The sequence below is a fragment of the Apus apus genome, chromosome 3 (assembly GCF_020740795.1).
Source record: "Apus apus isolate bApuApu2 chromosome 3, bApuApu2.pri.cur, whole genome shotgun sequence".
NCBI lineage: Eukaryota > Metazoa > Chordata > Aves > Apodiformes > Apodidae > Apus > Apus apus.
Genome location: NC_067284.1, coordinates 74,763,097 through 74,788,726, shown reverse-complemented (window position 1 = coordinate 74,788,726; position 25,630 = coordinate 74,763,097). Strand labels below are relative to the sequence as shown.

General features: G+C 40.2%; 1 protein-coding gene across 4 annotated transcripts in view; it reads right to left on the bottom strand.

Annotated features, from left to right (window-relative positions):
• LRFN2 (leucine rich repeat and fibronectin type III domain containing 2) overlaps positions 1–25,630 on the bottom strand; it is a 156,436-nt gene that overhangs the window by 22,226 nt on the left and 108,580 nt on the right. For all 4 annotated transcript variants that reach the window (XM_051615637.1, XM_051615635.1, XM_051615639.1 and 1 more), the window contains exon 2: positions 17,428–18,820. In XM_051615637.1, the coding sequence (XP_051471597.1) occupies positions 17,428–18,800 (1,373 nt within the window). In that variant the 5' untranslated portion in view covers positions 18,801–18,820. The remainder of the gene's footprint in view (positions 1–17,427; positions 18,821–25,630) is intronic.

Here is a 25,630-nt window from a genome sequence, read left to right as displayed (position 1 = left end):
TGAGAAGAGAGTGTAAGGATAAATAGCCAGTCAAATCATAAAACACAGTCCCAACTCTTTTATCTAGCAGAAACTTTTAAACAAAGAATTCTTTAAACAGAAAAGTCAAAAGTCATAGCTCTCATAATAACACTAGTTAGCAAAAAAACCCCACCCTCCAGCTTGATAATTCTTAATAGAAAATAAAGCTGAAAAAAATCTCAGTCTTATCAAGGATTAAATCACAAGTGGAAAAAGATGATTCAGTCCTGACAAGTGGTCTGTTGTGACTCAGCTCTACTCAGCTGTTGATTTTTAAAACAATCCATAGGGGAATAAAATGAAAATAAATAAGGATTTCATTAAGCAAAGTTACATGTAATTCATATTGGGATTGGAAAGGAAGAAGAAAGAATTTTTTTTTTTTCTCTCAAATTGATCCCTCTGCCTTCATGTACTTTTTTTATGTGTTCGCATATGCCACCTTTTCATATTGTACTTCCATCTCCATTCTTCTGCCTTTAACTAAATGTTTTGCAGCTCTCTGCCTCTCTAAACTGCCATTAAAACAACATGCAAGAGACTGCTCTGCAGATAAACGGCAACAAATGTCATCTGGTAAGCTGGACTACTAGTGCAGTGGAAAAGACAAAACATCAGGCACTCAAAACTCAGCAAAATATTTGAAAATGTAGGTGGGGCATATTGTTTCACCTGATTGCAAATCTTAGTTGGGAGAGTGTAGCTGGGATGGCACAACTGTGATATCTGCTGCTAGTGTTGGAAAATGACTGAAAATTTGATGGCTCCCAGGACCAAAACTTCAGCTGGAGGTTTTCAGCTCCTGAAGCTGCAGAAAGGACAGAGCCCTTCAGTTTCTGTCTGGCAGACGGGTTTGTCAACTCATGCCAAATCATCCCCTCCCTGAGGTAGCTTGTGTAAAGTGCACAAGTATTTTGGGATAGTTGGATGTCTCTCTTACAGGCACTAACACTAGATGCATTTAACAAAACCTTCGTAGTATGGCAGCAAAGCTGGTCATATACTTCAAATGAAACACATTTTTTTTGTGTCAAAATAGGGATTTCTGCTAGATACATTTTTTAATTTTCTTTTTTTGTCTCTTTTCAGGAAAATTAAAATGAAAGCTAAAACTACAGGCAGGCACAGTGCTTTTCCTCCCCCTGGCACCTGGGAGGAGTGCTTCGCTTCCAACCCTTGCTCTGCTCCACACCTTTCCCAATCCCCTCAGAGACAACTTACCCTTCTCCTTGTACAATCTGACCATCCTTTTACCACTGCAGAGACTGAGAGTGGGGACAGTAAGTGAGGAAGGAAGACCTCTACAGTGAGGGGAGAGAGAGACAAGTGAATGGGATGAATCTAGGGAGCTTTGCTTACAGGAGAAGAATACTGCCAAGGGGCATGATGTATGGTGGGGATGGGGCTGTCACTCACAAAGCTGCAACATCCACAAAGAGATTGATAGCAACAATTCCATGTTTCCAGATGAAATACTTCTAAAGTTTTTTGTTGTTGTTTGTTTGTTTGTTTGTTTCCATAAGCAAACAAAGCAACTATTGTGGAGAATTTTCAGCCTGATGCTTGACAGAAACAGATGTTACAATATTGGAATTTCCCATGGGACAGATATTCCAGGGTTTGTTCCATTTTAAACAGGGTTGAAAAAAAAGAACTCATTTGATAGATGCTTTGCTTTTTCATAGTCATTGCAGAAGCAGGTGCTTGGTTGGAGGGTATGCTAGACAGATGTTGCATGCTGCTGCAATGACTGTGAGGCAAACTAGCGCAGATCTTTGTTTTTTATTTATCGGTTTCTAAATCTACTCCTTGTTCAATGTAAGGAGAAATCAATTACTTTGTGGTTCTGTTCCATTATATGGCAGATTATAGTTTATTTTGGGTAAACTGAGGCACTAGCTTCAAAATTCCCACAAGATAACACCTCTTGTTTGGCAACTAATAAATGTGATCTGATTTAAATAGTAACCTGCAGCTTTGCTGAGTGTATGCCTTCCTGTCATCAACTAGCTTAGCCAGGGTTAAACAGAAGAGAGGAAACTGGCAGAAGCCAGGAAAACACTTGCAGATCGTGTCCTCAGGGGCTGTCTCTAAGTAGGAAAAAGCTTATGTGGTTTTTCCTGGACTCCCTTTGCTACCCTAAAAACATGGAAAGTTCTAGACTGAAGTCACATGAAGAGGGGTAGAAAACAGCTTTTGATCTAGTGCAAACATACACAGTTTCATTAACCATTGGATCTGAATATCAGCAAAAGTATCAATCCAGTCTTAACGGAGGCTGTATGGGGACCAGCAAACTGTCAGGAGGTGTTTTACCCTGACCAGCAAAACTGGAAACTACTCAGCATCATGTAGTTGTAAGGTCACTGCTTGGCCACCTTGAGCTAGAGAGCCATCCTGACTAAGTTCATAGGAAATGTAAGTCCCTAAACATTTTGTCATAGACTTGGTGTTGCTACCATGACTAGTGACATGACAAGAAAGAAGAAAATTGTCTACAGCACAATCTCACATATACACATTGAAAGTCTTCCATTAGGCAGAATTTGTATAGTACAAGGCCTCACTACCATTTCATCCCACTCCAACTTGGTGTGGTAAAAAGGTGAAGCACTGAGACCAGAACTGGGGCTGTTGCAGTCTCTCAAGGTTTTGCTAACACTCTTCACAGGCATGAATCCTGCTCACAGTGTTTATTTCATCCTTCCCCTGTCCTTCACCTCATGAAAAGGCATTAATATCTCCAGAGAAAGAAAACAGAATTTAAACTACTAGCTGTACATATAGCCTTGTGTCCTATATTTATACGACTCATCTCGAGCAAATCTACAAGTGCCAAGTGTCCATTAGAGGTACTTCTGCACTGTTTTCCCAGCAGAGGGAGTGCAGCTTCACTAGTGCCACTGGGGGTACAGGTTTGCCTGACACTATCCAGAGAAGATGGGGCTGTCACTGCCCTCTGCTCAGCTAGCAGCCTGTGACAGCAGCCACCCAGGGCACCATGAGGCCCTGCACAGGAGTAGGTAGGTGACTCTTTCCATGGTGGCCGTTCCTCCTTCCACCTGCTCAGAGAGCCAGGTGCTCTCATGTCATTGACTGAAACAGATCAAGAGATGGAGGAAAGAAGCAGGGGTCACCTAAGCTTCCTTCCTTGCTCATCTTATATGAACATCTATCCCTCTTTTAGGGATGAAAGGGAAGAAACACAGAGAGACTGGCCAGTTTCAAGCCAGTTGCCTTCATTCTTCCTCCCATTTTCCATTGCCAGATGTAGGCAGAGCTGCCAATGGCATTCTCCTATGGCACTTCCAGGCTGTCAACATCTGCATGCAGTGGAGAGAAGAGCAAGTACCAGGCTAAGTGACCCATTCTTGCCCCAAGTGTAACCAAGTGGAAATTCTGCCTCTACATACTCAAATTAGCAAGATTCTAGTTCAATTGGATGTTGGCATCCCAACTCTGCAGTACAACTTGTGGGGAGGCTCAGTGATCACTGCTATGTATCTTTCTCATAGTGAGATGAGGTGGAGACATCCCCCATCCTCCCAGCACTGGCAGAAGGACTGATTCATCAAGTCTGACTCTCTGAGGCAATCTGCCAGACGACAGAGCTGCTGGTGGGGTGCCTTGATGCTGTCAGCTGCCCATATGTCTATCGGGCAGCTACTGCCTGTGCAATCCCCACACTGAGAAAAATTCAGAGCACGGTTTGGGTTATCTGCATAAGAACTAATTCCTCAATCCAGGCCAATGAAATAAACAAATAGATAATTTAAAGATAAAAACAAAACAACAACAAAACAACACTTGTTTGAGCAAACATCTCTTTTATTTGTTTTCTTGTCCAAATGAAGTAAAATGTGAGGTAATAAATATATTACAAAATCAAAACCTTGTCAAAAGGAAAGGGAGGATAGATGGGCAAGTTCAGCACAAATTCACACAGTGCTGGCTGTCTCAAACTGTTCATCCCTGTAAATAAACTAATATGTAAAACAGGAGCAACAGAACAGAAGGTCCTTACTTTGCTGTCTACAGGGATTTTCCAGCCATCCTAAAGCATGGCTGTAGTCTCTAGTGAAGGAACTCTTTCCCATCTGAGGATGTCAGGCTAGGTCTCTCTTTCTTGCCCAGCACCAGTGCATCCCTCTCTGTTTCTGTGACATAGATGACTTTGCTTCCTCTCTACTGTGCCCTCCACCAAAGGCTGAAGACAATTTCTGCTTCTTTTCTGTGGAGCAGGACTTTTTGGAATTATTTTTAAATAGTGTGGGACCTAATACGATGATGCTGTGACTCTATGACATCAGCAGGGCTGTGGCAATGGGACAGATCAACCTTCTGGCTGGACTGCTTTTTCTATGAAAATCAGAACATTAATTTTAAATTCTCAGTGGCATTATAGTTTTGAGGTTTCTCTGGGTTTCAGTACTATCTTGTTATTCTCACATAGGACTGGATTACCTTTCTGCTTGGCCCTAATACAGATTATTATGGATTACAGAGTGCATGTCTGTACTGCCCTCATATTAGGGCAAACAAGACAAGTTTGGGGCAAAAGGGTAATATAACAATGAAATAATCCATATCATGTTTCCAAAGACACCCATTACATCTAATTTGCTTTTGAAAAGTTGAGATATATTTCTCCTGTGTCCTTTTGGAGAGCAAAGAGGAAAAATTACTTCCTTGTAGTACAAGCCTTCATTGAAAACCTACAAGAACAACACTCAAAAAATTACATGGGGTATGAATCTGATTTCTGCCTCAAGTTTTAAGTTCCTCAGCTTGTCTGTAATCTTCTTCTTTCATCCTTCCCTGACAAGCTCATTAACACAAAGACTACTCACCACCACCATCTCAAAACCTCAAAATAGGTTTAAATAAGAAACAAATGTTGCATTCACCTTGTGGTAGATCATCTGAAAATAATTATTTTTGCACACTCTGAGTTCATGTCTTTTGTTCAGAAAATCTATCTATGATAGGCAAATCCAAAAGTAACCAGGCTTGCTAGAGCTGAAGTTAATGAAGATTTTATACTGTAATTTATTTAGTTCAGTGTATTCTGCTTTATTATTTATCCAGGTGCTGTGTCTATTTCAGTTCTATATTTTTCAAACGAAGAGTCTTAAATCAGCTCTTTGATGAAAGAAGTTGTATCATTGGTATCATAGTCAAGGGTTGATCAGTGCAATCATTGTGCAAAAAAGTAGGGGTTTTTGAAAAAAAACTGAGCACACAAGTAGAAAGTTTGGTATGAAAGACAGAGGGTGCAACAAGAAATTCAGAACAAACAATTAGACATGTAAGTTTGCAGTTACCACAGTGAAATAAAGCAGTAGGGTTTGGTTATATTTGTAACTTTGAGTTATTCTCCCCCTGCCATCCTCCTCACCTTGTCTCACATATCTGATAGATAAAATAGTCCTACATAAAAAATTACAGGTATTTTCTTACATGAACTCCAAAACAATGTCTGCAGTTAGAACTCAACTGTTCAGCTCTAGAGAGACAAGAAGATTTAGAAACCTGCTGTAGGAGGAGCAGGTGCCCTCCTCCAAGTACCTCCTACCAGAAATCTAAACCAAAATCAACTTTGAAATAGATAAAAAGCCTTCCTATGACTATTTTTTTTTTTTGGGGGGGCTGTGCCAGGTGCAGTGTCAGATGGCTGGGGAGGCAGCAGCTGCCAGGGCACCCTGCTTCACCTACTCACAGCCTGGATCTCATGTGTGAGTAAGTGGGAGCTAAGTTAAGCAGAATGATCTCAAACTGGCAAGGCAGATTTTATGAACTCACTTTGGTTTAGGAATACAATATACTTTAAGCTTTTATCTTTTATTTATGACTCTTTTGCAAAGCATCTGTGGATAAAAGTAAATCATCCTCTCTTTGAAGCTTTTAATAGAGGGTCACTTCTCTCGAAGGAGATTTCTCAGTAGTTTGGAGATTACCTGGATTGCTGGGGTTTCAGTTAAAATAAAGGGGTAAAGTGAGGGGAGAGAGGAAGTTCTAAGAGATTTAGAAAGGCTAGCAGTAGTTGTCATGTTCTGGTCACTGGTATTTTTTCCATATCTTGTTAAAGGATCCGTATGTTGGTAGCTTGTGACTCAAAATGAGGAAGGAATTAGGAGTGAATTTATAATACCACCTGGAATTCAACGGATCAGCACCACAGAGACAAGGAGTATTGGCACTGCAGGCACAAGAAGAAGTGAGAACTCAGACATCAAGTGGAACATCTTGGATGCTTAAATGTCCATTTTTTATACAAACTATGGAAGAAACCAAGCCTCATTGTTTGCCCTATTCCTTTTAGGAGACCATACACCTCTGTTGAATATGTACATGTTTATAGTGAAGCCTCAGTTTAAGTTTGATACTATTGAAGATGCCTTTCCCAAGTCAAACAGATTTATTACCTGCATTTAACAGTAACACTAAAAACGTTACTTTTTTTTTTTCCCCAAATCACGACATTATGAGAGAAAATTACATGACATTACAAGGGGAAATTATCAGTTTGAAATGTGCAGAAGGACTTTATTAGGAACACAGTGAAAAGTAAATCAAGACTACTTCCAGCTGTGATTCTGTTAGCATGTTTTTCCTTCCATTGGTTTACTGAATTACATTGAGAAAGCTATTTAACCTCCTTCTCCCTCCAATTGCCTCTCAAGAAAATAATGGTGATCCCTAAAATGCAAGACTTTCAGGATGAAACAAAGACCATCAGAGTAAATGTTGGCTACTCATTTCTGAGGGCTTTGAGCCAAGCCTTCAACCCAGCATTTGATCAGTTAACATTTGTAATTATCAGTACTATTATTACTTTATATGACTATGAATGACATGGAAAGTTATTACTGTTAAGCAATCAGTAAATGGCAAGAGTCTTTTTGCACAGAGCAGTGTGTGAACTGCTACAAGTCTGTCCTAGATTTAAAATGGAAAGATAGTGAAAACTATACATCTGTGTTCTGCCTTCTTAATTTTCAGGAATGGTATTAATCTAAATATATTACAAATTTTCATTTAGATATCAAATTATTCTCACCTGAAGCTTAATCAAAATCTTATTTCAATAGTTCTTTTTGGCATCAGATGTGCAGCTCGTTATTGCTGTGATGGGTGGGGACAGCTCCTTGGAGCAGCTAAGAGAGGGGCTGTGGCAGATGTTTTGGACAAGCATTAGCTCATCCCAAATTCCCCTCAAGTAAAAATGCTGAGCCTTTGATGAGTTAAATAAATAATTAGCAGAAGAGATTAAATCAGTGTACTGCTGTTTTATGCTAAAAACTGTTTCTGATTTCCTTTCCACCCTGTGCACCACCCTTGGCTGTGGTGGGGTTACTTCCCAGCAGCACAGGTGGTGGAGATGAGAATCAAGCTCTTTGCCTTTCTACTCAGCTCCTGAGGCAGTGCTCCAGGGTAGAGTGGTAGCATCCAGCCTCACTACAGACCTTGCTTAACACTATCTGACAGTTCCTAAACTGTGAAGGAAATGGAAATGTCCCTAAGCCATCAGAAGGTGTCGTCCTGTCTTTCTCCGATGTGCTGGGGCACTCCAGTATTTGCACCATCAATGCAAGTGTCCTCACATACTTCTCACATACTCACATAAAGGGACATATCTCCTGTAGGGATAAGTGGATTCTCTCGTGGTTATCAGGCAAGAAAATATTGATCTGGGTAGTATTTCCATGGTCTGCATCTGCTCGTGTTGAACTGGATTGTCTCTGATCAATGGATTTCTTATCAGTTTTGGTACAAGCATTAGGTGGATGACAGTTGCCACAATAACCTAGGACAACTTCAGTAGCAAATCAAAGACATACATCTGCTTTTCTTTAGTTTTTGCTTTTTAATATATATATATATTTCATAATTTATATTTCTATTTTCCATTTCAGTATCTGGCAATAGACGTACTTTTCACCATATTTTCTGTCTTACTTTTCAAAAAAATCATATTGTAAAAGAAAAATAAAAAGGAAAAAAAAAAGAAAAAAACAAGCAAACACAAGTAAACAAGCAAGCAACAACCCTAAAATACCCTTTCTCCCTATGTCTCTCCTATTAATAGAGACAAAATGAAAAGGCTAGATGAACACTTTTTCAGCAGATCCAAATAAAACCCCAGTCTCAGAATAAATGCTTCTGTGAAGTATCTTCTCCATTGTGTCCCATGCCTTTCAGGAAGCCTGCGTTTACTGAGGCCCTCTAAAAGTCAATGCACACTACTGTTGCAAACCACTCTCAAATTACCTGAAATATCAAATGTTTATGTCCCCTGCTGTGCTCATACAAATTTTGCTTTTGTTTGGGACTGTGACTTTGTATTTTATATTTTTATACAGTTGCTTTCTCAACCTGTCAAATACAAATGATTAATATATGATGATTAATATCTTCATGTATTCATATGTTCATGTGATGTCCTTCCTCCCAGTGGTCGTTTTATTCAGTGTTTAAATATATAAACACTCTGACCAAATCAAGGGTTGCATCCAGGATGCCATGCAAGCAAAATAGCTCAGCTCACATGTTGAGGATGAGGAGGGGCTTTTGCACCAGGTGTGAGCCATGGACGAAGGTCAGTGCATAGCCAGGCTGGACACAAGGGTGGAACTGAAAAAGGGATAGAAGTGTGGCAGACATTTACCCATAAGTCTTCACCTGTATGCACCCACTGTCCAAATCACAAGTAAGAACAGATCTTTGGGCCTTTCAGAATAAATTAATCTTCTGCCTTTTCTAAAATCACCAGAACTAGATATTTCTGACTTTCTTCAGGGAGAAAATAATGTAAACACTCAGTACTACAGCATTGGGATGTTGACATTCTTTGCCCTCATAGCACCTGGGTAGAGCTCCCTTTGTTTTCAGCCTTTAGCTGGCAGACCTCCACACAACAGGTTTTTGTTGTAAGAAGCATTAGCAATCTAGAGAATGGTAACCCTTCTGATGCATGACCTGATGTTCAGTGTGGCACTTCTGTTTGAGAGGACATCCTTACACAACTTAGATATTTCTGAAGTTTGCAGCACCTCAGTTGTATAGCATTTTCTAATTAAAACTAAATTGACTAGAAGAGTGCATGGGTATATTTATTCCATGATGCTACGGGAAAATCAAACTCGGTTAATTACTTCCTAACTAGTTAAGGTATCCATAAGTGCAAATGTTGAAGGTTTTTTTTCTCATAAAATGAAGTAGCACTATCAGCTGACTGCCAAACTATAGCTAATATTTAACTGAGAGGTGACAGGATAGAAGTGGTTGGTGGAGTGATCTTTGCTCAGCTAGTCTATAAAGCATTTGCAGTAAAGGGAGCTGTGCAAATGTAAATCATAATTATATTGTTTAAGTAATTAAATCCATGGCACCATTGTTTAAATAGACTGGAGATGTGGAGCCATTTATTCATATTTTAACGCTTAGACTGCCTGCTACATAAAATATATATGGAAAAAATAGGCTTTCAGAGATATATAAAATACTTTTCCTTTTTTTTTTTCCAGTGCTGAATTTATAAACTTGTAAGACTATAGTGCTACAGTAATTCTTAATTTGTATAGTCATTTTTATCACTCTTAGTATGAAATACCGCAATATAAAACAGACCTAAATCTCTCATAAATCTAATGAGAGTGTCGCATTTCAGATGCACATTTTTAAGTGGTTGCATCTTTGCATTAATTAAAATCACAGCCAGGAGGCTCAGTATAACCTGAGAAGTTCTATAAAATACTTGCAGATTTATTCATCTTTGAAACAGTGGTGAATTTATATGTTACACCAATGCCAGATGGCCAAAACTGAGATCTGGTCCCACATCATGCAGAGTGCTCTAGACATAAAAAGGTACAATCTCTGTCTCCAGATGCCTTCCTCAAATTCAAACATTTGTGTAATACTCCATCTTAATCATTCGTGACTATACCTGTTGCTGCAGACCACACAACTTCAAAGCAGCAGTCTCCCTATTCATTTATGTGGGCTTCTGGTTCACAGAATCACAGAATCTTAGGGGTTGGAAGGGACCTCGAAAGATCATCCAGTCCAATTCCCCTGCCAGAGCAGGGTCACCTAGAGTACATCACACAGGAATGCATCCAGGTGGGTTTTTAATGTCTCCAGCAAAAGAAACTCCACAACCTCTCCAGGCAGCCTGTTCCAGTGCTCTGATTGGTTCCACGATAATTTTCTAAAGTGTTTATGAGGTAAGGCAGTGCTGTCACTCCAGGTTACAAGTGGCAAACAGAGGCTCAAAGATACTATTTTCTAGATTTTTATATTTCAGTTCAATCCTTTATTCAAAATGAATTAAATATGAAAGTTCCTAAGTTACACTTATTATAAGTCTGATGCTCTTAAATGTCTAAAACACTTCTGAAAGGAGATTCTAGACTGAAAAAAATGTAGTCTTCACTCTCCCAGGAGGAGGTAGGATTTCTATTATAGACCAGGTCTGCTAGTGTTTGCACCTTTCACCTTGAGTCTAAGAACAGACATTGCTTTCCAGATATCTAGTCTTCTTTGATCCCATCCTCTACTGGACATTGGTTACTCTCCCTGCATGTTTTTTCTTCAAATAAAAAGAGAATTTCAGTTCTGCATTTTTAACAAACTTCTGATCTTGGATAAAGGTCGTGGGTACAATACACATTTAATGCCATTGCTGTGTAGGGGTGATTTGAATTACAGAAGAAGGTGGAAGAATGAAAAAGCTGCTGGTTTAAAACCCATATGACTGTCTAAGCATACCCAAATTCACTTGGCTCTGGCCTTCACATTGTACTGTACTGTTCTAGAGGGACAGTTACTAATACCTTTTCTACAGTGACTAGCTCACAGCGTCAAATTAAGGGCACAGATGAATGGCACTCAGGATTACAGACTCACAGAATGGTTAGGAGGAACATTTGGATGTCATCTTGTACAATTTCTCTGCTCAAGCAGTACCACCTAGACCCTGTTGGTCCAGATGGCTTTTTAATATCTCCAAGAATTGCAACTCCACCACTCTCTGGGCCACTTGTGCCGATCACAATTGCAGTAAAAAAATATTTCCTGATGTTAAATGAAATGCCCTGTGCACCTTCAGGTGGTGTCTCTTGTACTGGCACTGGGTACCGCTGTAAAAAGCCTGACTGTCTTCTTAATCCATCCTTTCAGATATGTGTAAATATTGATGAGTTGCCCACTGAGCTTTCTATTCTCCAGGCTGAACAGTCACAATCTCTCGGCTTTTCCTCATATGTGAGGTGCTCCAGTTCCTTAATCATTTTAGTGGCCCTGTGCCATTCCAGTGCATCCATGTCTCTCTTGTACTGAGGAGCCAGAACTGGGCATGGTACTTCAGGTGTGGCCTCACCAGTTCTGAAGGAAGGATCACCTCCCCTGACCAGCTGGCTACAGTTCTAATGCAGCCCAGGATGCCATTAGCCTTCTCTATGGCAAGGGCATGTTGCTGGCTCATGTTAAATCTCATATACTCAGAGAATCATTCTAGTTGGAAAAGACCTTTAAGATCATTGAGTCCAAGCCTTAACCTAACTCTACCAAGTCCAGTGCTAAACCATGTTCCTAAGCACCACACCTACATCTCTCTTAAACACCTCCAGGGATGGTGATTCAATCACCACCCTCAGCAGCCTATTCCAGTCTTCAGTGAAGAGGGTTCTTCTAACATATAATCTAAACCTCCCCTGACACAACCTGCGATAATTTCCTCTTGTCCTGTTGCTTGCTACTAGGGAGAAAAGACTAACCCTCAGCTCTCTACAACCTCCTTTCAGGTAGTTGTAGAGAGCAATAAGATCTCCCCTCAGCCTCCTTTTCTCCAGACTGAACCACATCAGTTCACTCAGATACTCCTCATAAGAGGGTTCACCAGGAACCTCAGGTCCATTTCTGCAAAGCTGCTTTCTAGCCAGGTGACCCTGGCATATCTCATGCATGGGGTTATTCCTCCTCAGAGGCAGGACTTGGGATTTCCTTTTGTTCAATGTCATGGCATTCCTGTCAGCCCATTTCTCCAGTTTGTCAAGGTCCCACTGGATGACAGCATGACATTGGTCTATTACCCACTCCTCGCAGTTTTGTATCATCAGAACAATTGATGAGACTACGCTCTGTGCCATTAAACAGTTTATTAATTAAGATATTAAATAGGATTTAATGTTAAATAGATGTAGACTAGTATTGTAGACTAGTAGACTAGCTACTGGTTTGCAACTAGACTTAATGCTACCAATCACAGCCTTCCTAGCTCAGCTGTTTGACTAGTTTTAAATCCATCTTACTGCTCATACAGCCCATAATTCATCAGCTTCTCTACAAGAATCTTATGAGACAGTGTCAAAAGCCTTAGTTAAGTCAAGGTAGATATCTATTTCTCTCAGCACATCTACCAACATAGTTATTTCATCATAGAAGTTTATCAGGTTTGTCAAGCATAACTTCAAAACCATACTGATGCTTTCCAATCACCTTTTGTCCATCATGTGCCTGGAAATGGTTCCCAGCATTTGATGTTCCATCACCTTCCCAGGAAATGAGGTGAGACTGACTGGCCTGTAGTTCCCTAGGTCATCCTTCTTGCCTGTTTTGGAAATAGGAGTGATACTTGCTTTCCTCTGGTCCTCAGATATCTTTCCCAAGTGGCATGATTATTCAAAGTTAATGGCCTCACACTGACATCAAGTCAGATCCCTCAGCACTAGTGGGGTGCATCCCACCAGTGTCTATGTATATTCAGTTTGCTGGATTGGAGCAGCATGAACCATGTCTACATGTGCCAGCCAAAAGATCTTATTATGTGACAGTACTTTAAAAATTACTTGCAGTTCTCAAAGAAATTTTAGTTACATTTAAAAAAGTTCTGTTCTCATATGCTATGTGTATGAACAGAAGACATAGACAGCAATCCATTTTCTTCTCTCTGTGGCACTTGCTGGCCATCATGTGGCTTCATAATGTTACCACCAATTTCCATTTTCTTCATCCAGGGTAACACGGGTTCAAACAGCATAAAGATGAATAGAACAGTTAAGAAGCATGAAGAGGAAAGAAAACTTATAATGAGTAAGCAACATAAATCAGAAAAGTGAAAAAATGCAAACTGAAAAAAAACAACAAAAAAAAGAAAAGCAGGTAAACAAAATAAAACAAAAACACAACAAAACTACAAATAGAAAAGCAAAACAAGCTTTCCTCCTACTCTGCCTAGAAAGGGAGAAATCCTGGTTCTGTTAATTATCTTGACAGTGGGATTACTAAAAACAGTGCAAGAACAAGTCAGAGAGACAGAAAGAGCTCACAGGGAACATACATAGATTAGGAATGCAATGGTGTTTGCTTGTGTGTGAACCACAAACCCAGCACCGGTCCACATTTTCAAGATCCTCTGGGCTGGTGCAGCCAGAGATATCAATACAAGCTGGAGGAAGACATGCTAGACAGCAGCCCTGAGGAAAAAGACCTGGGGGTACTAGTGGATCAAAAGTTGGACATGAGCCACCAAAGCACAATTGTAGCCCAGAAGGCCAACTGCATCCTGGGCTGCATCAAACGAAGTGTGGCCAGCAGATTGAGAGAGGTCATTTTGCCCCTCTTCTCTGCCCTGGTGAGACCTCACCCGGAGTACTGCATCCAGCTCTGGAACCCCCAACACATAAGGGATGTGGACAGTGGTGGGTGGAGGGTGTCCAGACGGGGGCTACAAAAATGATTAGAGGGCTGGAGCACCTCTCTTATGAAGACAGGCTGGGGGATTTGGGGTTGTTAAGCCTGAAGAAGAGAAGACTCTGGGGGGACCTTATAGTGACCCTTCTAATACCTGAAAGGGGCCTATATGAAGGCTGGAGAAGACCTGTTCACAAAGGCATGTAACAATAGGACAAGGGGTAATGGTTTCAAGCTAGAAAAGGGTAGATTTGGGCTGGACATTGATTTGGTGCCAATGTTAGGGGCAGTTATTGTCTTTGTAAGTTGACATTGACCAAGTAGCCCCTTTGAGACATTTGCACAAGCTAGCACTCCCTTCAGCTTCTGCTCTCATTCTGGGAAGCCATGTAGAACAGAGTGCTGATCTAGGACTGTGCTCATTAGATCAGTATCAGAAACACGTATCCTGAATTCACTGTAAGAGATAAAAATCTGCTGTTGGCTTCAGTAATAGCCCTGAGACAGAAAATACAAGGGAAGGTTGGATGGGGTGAAACAGCCAAAAGTGCTTCTCCTCCTAGTCCTCCCCAGGTAAGATGTCCCACATCAGTAACACTCACCTTTGGACCATGTCCTCACTGTGATAGCATTGGTATACTCAGAGACAAACTTCAGATTCTGACAACACTTCAGCTCAGTGAAATCAGGGGGCCGTACAGGCAACACTTGCCTCTATCTCCCACTCTTTTGAATTTTCATGGGGCCATTGCACCCCATCATGGTCCCCTGCAATCACTGCAAATGGGAGACCACAGCTGGAATGGAGGCAGGAATTGGACTGGTGTCCTGGGAAATGATCAGGAGAGATGCTAATATCAATGGGGAGGGAAGAACTGCTTTCACTTTCTCACTGTGACCACCCTGTCATGAAAAATTCTTTGCAGAGAATGCAGAAAAATTTTGTCTTTTGTGCACGTATTTCTTACTAGTGAGGTGGGATTCCTTCAAGCTGAGCACAGCCAGTGTGCCTCACTCTGCATATACTGACATATCTTAACATATATTTAGTGACCATCATTTTAGCAGCTAAGAAATATCATATCCCATTTAGCTCATACACAGCATTTTATAGAGCAAAGAGCTGTAGAAATCCTTTTCCCTTAGGTTTTTCTACACACTCATTGCAGTGACATGCATCTGACCAATTAAAGCAAAACAGCTTTAGTTAATTAACAATAAGGGACGGAGTGGTTCCCTGACTGAAAGTCATAAGAGCTGGTTTTGATATTATGAGTGCCTCAGATGCTGGACAAGCCTCTTCATCTTTCTATGCTTCATTTTTCCCTGGTGCAAAATGTAGAGAAATAACATTTGTTTTCTTTGGTGAAGTGCTTTTGAGAGCTGTGAATGAAAAGAGCTATGCATCATCAGTGAATATTCAAAAAGGCCTGATGGGACATATATGGAAATAGCAATGTTCTCACTGTGCTCCTGGAAAATGGAACCACAACCTAGTAAAGCAAAAAAAAGGACCAAATCCTCACTAAGAGGCAGCACTGGAGACAGGATAAGATATGTTAGGGTTGCCTGACACCTTGAAAGCCACTTGTTCCTCCAGACCAGACTGGCAAGATGGCATCTTTCTCTCATTTCCACCCATGGCACCTGATTTTCACCCCTCCAGCTACCAGATTGTGTGTCTTCACTTCTGCATTGCTTTGATATATGCTGGCCATCCTCCTCCTCAGCAAATCAAGACATCCAATCACACCTGACAACCTCCACTAACATATCTTTCTTACTTCAGGGATATTCCTGTTCACTGAGCCAAATTCACTATACAGTCTCATATGACTATACACATCTTTCAGACTATTTTTTCAGAATTCCACAGGGCTAAAGAAATTAACCACAGATGAGTTTTTGACAAAAGCTTTGTTTCTAGAAAACTGACACTAGTATATTATCTTTCATTCTATTCCTATTACTCTCTCATTGATTTTGTCTTATCCTCTTCTTCTTCTTAACTCCACATAGTTGCAAGTCCCAAAGCTAACACATCAGTTCCATGGTACATTAGCCAGAGCAAGGCAAATGATTTGCACCTGCTAATTGATTTTATTATTTCAACATATAATTGAGGAATGGAAGTAAACCAAACTGAGTTTCCTCAGACTTATTCAATATTTAAATAAATAACCTTTTAAAAAAGGACTTCAGACTTGCTGGTGAATATTCCTACTTTCGACAAAAAGTGATGAAGTTTGGACTAGTTAAAATAAATGGCTTTATTCAGTTCTACAACTGATTGAGATAGAAGTATTTCTGGAACACAATTGTATCCATGTTAACTGAACATTCAGTTTTCAAAACAACTTTAAAATTAGATTTCCTTGTAGGAGAAGGGTGAGTGAAAAATGTCACACGAGGATTTATGACCTCTTGACTCTCTCGGGTCAAAGAAAATAACGCTATGGTAAAGGAGAAAACATTGAGGTCTATTCTGGGATCTGAAGGCTACTGTGACTTGACTAGTGCCTCAGCTCTCACTGCAGGACAGATTAGTCTACAGGCCAACAAATAATAACTCCAGGCCTACCAAGGAAATCAACAGCTCTGACTATGTTTTGGCCAGAGTTTGTTCTCAAATTAGTGTCAAAACCCAAATCCCACTCTTCTGCTACCAGATCCAATTTTTCTCTACCAGATTCAGGGTGCTTGGAAAGCTATAGCAGTTTATTATTTTGGTTCTACTTTGCCCTGAGTTCCTGACTTCTTCTGGTAGCTCACGTATATCCAAACACAGACTTGAGCTCAATGCGTCTGATACTGCTGCCTCTGCAAGAAAAAGGCAGGAAAGCGTGGTTTCTAGGGATTCATCATTAGCCTGAACATACTACGTCAATCTTTCTTCCAAGGCACAAGCAAAAAGCAGTAACACTGTTTTCTTGTACTATTAAGCACTTTCCTACCTGTTTTTAATTCCTAACATTTATTGCTTCCTTCTTTTTCATAGCTAGGATCACTGCAAGAACAACTCTTGCTTTACATCATTAGAAGTCAGAGGAGTTGTAGAACCAGAGTAGCATAAGGAACATTTGGGGCTTGCTTTTGAAATTATCTCTCTCTTATTGCATTTAATACAGTATAAAACAATAAATACTCCAGAGTTGTCAGCCATTACAGTTGTCTAATACAGATATTATCAAAGTAAGAAATGATTTTTTTCATGTAGGTGAAGAATCTCTTGCTAACAACCCTGAATCTTGAGTTGCAGAATAATTAGAGCCTGTGTTATGGGTAGACAGCACAAACTTCCTCCCACGGCACTTCCTCTCTCAATAGTATGCTTCAATCCCGCCTACAGGAGGTGGAAAGGGAAACTTTTGACTTCTAGCTTGTCAAGTTTTTCTTTCTTTGCTAAGACTAGTAAGGAGGCTACCAACTACAATAGAATTTTTTCCTAAATTGGAAATTTTGCTGAAAACAGCTGTTGTTAGAGAATTAATACTAAAGGGATTTGTAATATATGTTTTAGAAAAGTGATGAACAAACACAACAGATAAACTGACAAATGTAATGCAAACCTGTCAGACACAGCTAATGTGACCAGTGGCAGTGGCAGTTCTTCCTCAGTTCAAGTTAAATCAGTGACCTAAGAGCAAAAGAGTTCACATCCTGCCTTTCCCCCTTGCCATCACCAGAGGAAAAAACAGCAATTGCATTTACCTGTAGATCAGGACTTCATCATCTGAGCAATTATACTGCAGCTGATACATTTTTACCCGAGGAGCTGACTTGCTCACTGTCCACTTGACCAAAGCTGAGGTAGTGGTCACATCTGACACCAGGACAGCCCTTTCTGGTGGGGCTTTTGTTTCTCCACGATTAGACTTGCTGGAGCTGGTGATGTCTGAGAGCCTGGATTTTGGTGGGGCTGCTCGGCCTGTGCCGTTGCTGAGGTGGGGGAGCTGAACAATGGAGAGCTCAATTGTTGCAGTGGACTCTCCAGCAGCATTGGCTGCTATGCAAGTGAAAGTCCCATAATCCTTGGAGGTGGTGATGAGGATATCTAAGGTACCATTGTCGTAGACGGCTGTCCTTGAAGAGTTCCCAATGAGACGGTCATCAGGGGCCACCCAATGAATGATGGGGATGGGATCTCCAATGGCTTTGCATTTCAGTGTAGCAGTTTGCCCTTCTAAAACCAGCAACTTGTGAGTATGTTGTGTGATAAGAGGAGGCTCACAAACAAATTCTTCCTCCTGTACATACCAGAAGTACCTTCCCTTTAGACCTGGAGGAGAAGCACAAGTTTCCATATCATCATCTCTGTCAAGTCGCCTTAACCACAGTAGCTCACAGTTGCAATGTAGTGGATTGCCCCCAAAGCTGAGAGACAAAGGTGGAGAAAATGGGGTAACGTCTAATGGAATTACTTGAGATCTGGCAAATATAGGGTCTGGGGGGAGCTTCTGAAGTCTGTTGGATGTTAGATCCAATCTGGCCAATTTCTGAAGATCCGCAAACGTCCCCTCTGTAATATAATCTATCAGGTTATGATCCAAACTGAGCTGATGCAAGTTTATCATGTTCCTTATAGATTCCCAGGGAATGCTTCGGAGGTTATTGTAGGAAAGATCTAAGTCTTCCAATGTCAGCAAAAAATCCTCGAAGGCTTCATCAGAGATGCTGCTTAGCTGGTTGTTGTTTAAAATCAGATGCTGAAGGTTAATTAAGCCTCTCAAAATATCCTCTCCAATGTCAGGCAGTCTGTTGCTGTCCAAATGTAAAGACCGAAGGCTCTCCAAGTCAGTGAAAGAGTAGGGCTGTATGTAGCTGATGGTGTTTCTGGACAAAGTAAGGTCAACAAGCCCAGACATATTGGCAAAATCCTGTCGGCTGATATTAATAATAAAGTTGCCCCCAAGTCGAAGTTCAACAGTCCTTCTGTCTATGTCTAGTGGTACAAATAGGAGACCCTTGGAGGGACACAAAGTCCCCAGAGACTCAGACAGGTTCTGGCAGACACAATATTTGGGACAAGCGTTGACCGTGACAGCCATTCCAAAAAACAGGATGCTGCAGAGCAATTTTTCCATGGTAAATCATGCAACAGTACCTGAAAGAAATTAAAAGAGTTACAAGGAACATCAGCAGTTGTGGTACAGCCACCTTTCCTCTTATATTTTACCTAATATCAATAGCAGTCACACCTAAAGCAGCCATCACTCTGGGATAGGAAGTTTAAGTGTTGTAGCAACATATTTCTCTACAAAATGGATTTATTTCTAAAAAAAAAAAAAAAAAAAAAAAAAAAGGCAACCAAAACCCCCAAAATAAACAAAGAAACCCCTAACAACAACAACAACAAACAAACCCCCCCCCCCCCCCCAAACCCTCCACAAAACTGTTTTGTTTCCAAATCTGAATGAAATAGAAATTTTTAGTTCTTATGCCTGGTAATAGGGTCTTGTGAGTACCTAATTTCTAGTTACAGTTTTATAATTTTTTTATTAGGTAGCTGGTAGAGGACAAATCTTGCTGTCAGATTCCATGGCTTACTTAAAACCCTGAAAGATTTCATTTGGAATAGTGTCTGCTACTTTGAGGGTAGAAGCTGTCTTATAGTAATTACATACTGCTGCATAATAATGTGGAATTAGTCTTAGGGTTGAAAGAGCTGATTTTATGGATAAAAATAACTTCATATTTACCCTTCAGTAATGTGGTTAGTAATGACCATGTAATTATCTGGCCAGTCCTGGGGCGAGTCAGTTCACTTGCCCACCCATAATAAAATTTATGATAGGCAGCAGAAGTTGCTTGCATAATTACCTGGATTGACCCTGCTCTCAGCCAACCTGAAGGAAGGATGACATTGCATAGTGCCAGAGAGAAGAGATGCAGGGGAAACTTATGCTACCTTAGGCTCCTGGCAAGCTTTCTGATACTCTCATGCTCTGTTATGGTGACAGCAGTGCTCTGAGCTGTGTCCACAGCCTTCTCTTGCATCCTGCCTATTTGTCTTTGCACCATTATCTCCTTTTGTGTTTTTTTGTTTGTTTGTTTGTTTGTTTTTCAGCTCTTGCATACTTTACAGCTTGAGCTCTAAGATATGTGTCTTTGAAGAATAAACAAAATGTATTTACAGGCTGACTCAGAGGACCAGTTGTGGCTGGGAGCATTTCAGCCACACTTCAGGTTAGGGAATATCTTCTTACATGGGGTCACTAACTTTCTTCCCACATGTGAAAGACACAGGCACACTTGCTTCCTTTCTGCCTGTCCCTTGCCCACACCCTGCTATCAAGGAGAGCTTAGGAAAGGGCAGATCATTAATCTTTAACCCCCCTTTTCCCAATGAAGCGAGGAGCAGGTTGACAAAGAGCTAGATTTTTGTCCGGTATCTCCTAAGCTTTTTTTTGCCAAGATAGTGTGCTCAAGTCTCAAGCCCCTCACCTGTGGCAGTTGTTACAGACACAATTCAGGCTGTCATTTCCAATGTGGCTATTTTGCCTCAATTCAACCCACACTACCTCATCATGAAATTTTGCATTACTGTCATCAGTACTAGATGTATGCCAGATCTCTTCTCCAATCACGCACGTGCTCATCTGCTTAGCAGTTTTTTTGCACTTGTGTTTCAAGAGCAATCATGGCACAATAAGAGATGAGATACCCTCATGTTTCATCAGTTGCCCCTCCAGTGCCTAAGCAGTGGATGGCAGACAGTCACCTCTGCCTAAGCTGGTTCTCTTACTGCTGAATGTATGACGGGATAATACACAGTGTCTCATAATTAATTCAATAATTAGTACTACGAGACTCCTCAAACTTCAGCAAATATGTAATGCAAGAAACACATTTCACAGACAAAAAAAATATTCCCATCACAATTATTTACACTTCACCCCACACACAGATGTCTTATAACAGTTGAAAGAAATTATAAAGGTTAGTTATTAATCCCCCAGTTACACACAGCAAACACAAAATAAAGTCTATCCCTTCAGTATATATATTTTTTAACCTCTTAAAACTGGTCTTGCCCCACCTCCCTGTGAAAGGAATGAAAACCAGACCCTATGTTTGGGGCTCTGCCCACAAGTGGCTGATTCCTCTTCTGGGTAAAGTGGTTTGTTTTCCCCTCTCTAAAATTTGTGAGATGGATCAAAAATAAGGAGGTATAGAAATGCAATATATTATGAGTACTGAACTATGTAGAGTATGTTCTTTGTGGAGAGGTTTTCTGCCTGGTGTGATGTTAGTAATTATATAGCATCATTACTATTTCATAAGCGAGGAAAGGACTGAAGCATCTGTGCTGAACTCTGCAAACAAGATGAAAGCGAGATGCTTTTATAAAGGATGGCTTGTGAGAGTAATCTTACCTTCCATAGTAAATAAAAGGCTACTGAATAAAATGTTTGGAGATTAGCAAGTATATTATCGATGCAAATCTGAGGCATACTTAGCAAAGAGCTATAAATATCCCTTACATTATTATCAATTGGTAGTTTACTAACAGGCAATTGGCTTTTTGAATCTTAATTATAATTGTGTTCTGCAGCTTTAATTTAGAGTATTACCCTACCAGCTGAAATTATAAACAAAAAGCAGTTTAAAAGGGGGAGAAATAGATACAGTTAATTAGTAATAAGCCCTTTCATAGCTTCTCGCTCATCTACATTCCCACCCTCTGAATATCTATTCAAAACTGTGAATGCACACTTAGGAGAGCAGTGTCTCCTTTAAGTGTCCCAATTCTCTAACTACATTTTTTCCGGATGCTGTTAAATATCACAGTGCTTTGGGGAGACAGTTGACTCTAAGTATCAGTGAAAAGCATTTGTAAAAAAAATTAAAAAAAAAAAATAAAGAAAGGGGGGAAGGAACAGAAGTGAATTACAGAAAATAGGGACTGCAACACCGAGAGGAGGCTGTGAAGCAGGAGGTTTAAATGGCAGTGTAAACCCTCATGGGGAAACCATCTGTGGATGGCTTGAAAGCACATCATCTGCTTGTGTGTGCTCGCATGCGTGCATGAAAAACACAGAGATCGCAGTATGTGCTTTTACCAGCAGGAGGACAAATCAGTAACAGCCGTGCCAGGATGGAAATATCATGGCTGCTGTCATTCCAGTCATTGAATGCATTTGAAAGGATTAATGTAAATATTGTTTGTCTGCAGAGGAAATTTCTAGCCTTTGTGATCTTTTGCCAATAGTAATATTTCAAGCTTCTGAGACTTGGGCTTCTCTACAATGTAATCCTGAAGCGATCAGTTAATGACACAGCAAATAGGGTACAAGCCCAAAGGGGTACCTATGTGACCTGGAGAGAACAGAGATGGGCAGGGCTCCTTAAGGAGAACATCTGGGGTTTCCAGAGGACAGCTGGTTTTCCTTTTTCTCTCTAGACAGATAGAACACCTGGGCCATAGATGATTTAAGAATTTGTGAGTTTGCACAATTATAACAGTATTTTCTAAATTCTAGACTCTCCCACAAAGTCATGGTAATTGCTAGTTGCCAAGGGGATGGATGTGTAATAAAAATTGCTTTGATTTCTGTCCTAGTAGCTTTCATATAAGGCAGAAAATAAAGTGTCAAGTTTAAGTTCTATTTTTGCTGACCAGTTTGCTCATCTTGTTCCCAAAATCTCTTGTGACCTGCAATGCTAAACATTTTATGGGCTACTAATGGTAGCCTTGTGATAAGCTCACCGTTGTCATTTACATTTTAAAAGTATCTATCAGCCAGATAAAATAGATTTCTCACAACAAGTCAGTAAATCTGGCTGAGTTCCTCTCTCAGCCCAAGATGAAAAATAGCCCCTTTAGTCCTCTTAGAACATGGATTGGTATGAATTAATATGTGCAAGAGTCATAAACCTTCGTGTTTTTTATTCAAATTTTCCTCATAAAGATACAACTTGTGAGATTTGGCATCTCATTTCAGGAATGTCCCTGAGGCATTTTTTAATTCTAAATTCATTGAGCTTTGCATATAAATTCCAATAACCTTTGCATACCACAGCACCAAGTACAAGGTAACTGTCAGACAAATAAGCTATAGCTGCAGAATATAGGCTGCGGGGGAAAAAAAAAGAAAAGAAAAATAAAATAAAAAAAAATAAAAGGAGAGCTTGATGGATAGCAGCTCTGATTCTACCTTCTCCAAGTGCCTTGGATCCAGCTTCCAGGGTCTGTATGGGTGAGTTCATACAGTTTTCTTCAGCTTTGTAGGTGCTGTGAAGGAACTGGATTTTCTTTTCTGGGAGCTGTCCTTTATCTTAACCTTCTCTTATCTCTATTTCAGTGAATCTCTGTGACTAGGAAATATACCCCCCAGCTACAAAGCTTGAAGGGCTGCAGAGATTTTTGAAGTTTCATGCATATTATCTGAAGCAGTTTAATTTACAATATGCAAAAGAGGATTGGACTCTGCCAGGATGAAATTACTCCTTAATGCCTTGCATTGCCAAACACTGTGTGATGAAAGTAGGTCCCGTAGTCCCTGATTTGTGCAGGTAGTTTATGCCTAACTCACCAAGGGATCACTATGGCAGTAAGGAATGTAAATGTCTCTTCATCTGAATCTGTCCTCAGTACTACATATGTTGAAGCACAGTTTGAGTGTTAAGCCACTGCCAGCTTTGTGAGCACCTGTGAGAGAGTTCAGGTGTTTCAAGTCAGTTAGGTAACCATGTGCTTACAGGCTCAGACTCAGGATAACTAACACTACTCTTGTTTAGCTTTTGTCTTTTGTGATGGCTTAGGTTGCTGCAGTCCTTGGGAGTAAAGAGGATCATTGTCAGAGGTGCATACATACAGTGCAACTTAAATTTTGGCTAGGGCTTTTTAGGAGCTAGTTTTATTGAAAATAAATAATTGCTCTAGCATATGAAGTGCTTGCTTTCTCCAACCACCTTACTTTTTATAGATCACAGAGGGGGAACATTTACAAGCACACATTTCTTCAGGTATTTGTGGCTATCTTTATTAAGCTTCACCTTTACAAGTATTTGGAAAGTCAGTCCTACCTGCTCTGTGCTCCCCAGCCTGGAAGGAGTCGTAGTTTGGTACTATTTAGGAAGAGCTAGGCTAAATAAGTGTATGCCTCCAAATTAAATTGACTTTTAGGATGGTCTTAAATGTAAGTACATTTCAGTTATGGTTGCAGTATTTAAATAACTGGTTGTAAATGGATCCAGAACAGAGATAAGGACAATCAATAAAAAACAAGTTTCAAGACGGCTCACTCCAAAGGCTGATTTAATCCATCCAACAGATCCCTGAGGAAACAACCAAATATTTCCACAGGCAGGGCTGTCTTACACAAGAAGGTATTAATCTCTTTCAGTCTTTCATTGGCAAAGTTTTTGTATATTTGTATGCATTTGGGGGATTCTTTATTTTTCATAAATCTTTCCTGATCTTTCCCTGACACTAGTTATGTTCTTTCTTTACTTAAGTACTAACTTTACCCCATCATTTCATGATTCCCAAGTCTGAAGCAATCTGTTTAGCAAAAGCCATAGCTGTCAATGTAGCTAGTCAGGTGCACAGCCAGGTCAGATCACTTACAGCCTGAGCAACCTTGCATAACCAGGCTATGAGCCTGGTGGTCATACACTACTTTACACATTGTAAACTTCCCTTCACTACAGAATTTTGGTAAGGGAAGCTCTGAGCTGACAGCAGGTTTTCTGCTGAAGTACAGGACTGTAACACTGATGGTGTCTGGCAGAGGAGCCTCACAGCTTTAATGCATGAAAATGTTTCCATTCTTTCATGTCTCCTAGTTTACTAAGGCATCTCATTTCTTCCATTAAAAGCAGTACTTTCTATAGACCCTAAAAGAACAAATCCATATCCTGATGTTCCAGCAGTTAAGCCCTGCAATTAGGCATCTTTTCACATTTCAGGTTACTTAGGAAAAAAAAAATAAAAATTGGACACTTCTATAAAGGTTTAACATCTGTAATACTTGAAAGATGATAGTAACCACAGAACTTGCTGAACAAATTTCTGAGTTAGTCAGAAATATCAACACCTTCTCTGTTTGACATCATTGAACTACTAAAACAGTGCTGTTAAGGTGAGCTCTTGAAAGACATGGTACAAATTCCCTTCCTAAAGTAAATTTTTTGTTGTATAGACACATCACCTGGAAAAGACATTTTGAGCACTAATGGAAAAGTCTATGTGCTCATATATGTGTGTACGTGAGGATTTTCATTTTTGGTGGTTTTGATGTAATGGAAACATAATATATTTGTAGCTTGTCTGTCAAAAATATGGACCCCTGACTGCTATGTATGTGTCTAACAGCCTTAGTGACTCTAGAGCATTTACATCCTAGGTTGTCGTTACAAACTAGCTCCTAGGAAATTCAGCGGGAAGTCTTAAGTAAAAAGAAAACCAGGCATAAGTCTCTTAAGATCCCATTTCACTATTATGAGCACTTTGCTGAAATGAAGACTTAACTATAAGCCATTTGGTTTTAAGAAATATGCAAAATTAGTCAAGCTTTTGAGATTAACTTTGTTAGAAAAAAAACCCTGGTGAACACATTCTGTATACTTTTGAGCATCTGCCTGTCTGGCATGTCCCCACAATACTTTTAGGACTTTTTCATCACTTTAGATAAAAACTGAAGTGCAGAAGCCTCAGAAATATGTACTACTCACACATTTCAAGAATATAGAGCAAGTTTCATGAAAGCAGATAAGAGAGACTTCATTAGCTTTATTAGACTTCCACAGAAGAAATAATGCATGAGTCCATCTCTTGCTGGGTATCAGAGAATCCACACGGAAGTGAGACATTAATATCCTGGCTACTGAAAAGTCTTTAACTTGTATTCAGCCTTTGTAGATCAGAAGCAGTCCACTCTGCTGTTAAGCTGGCTGAGGTGGTCTGAGC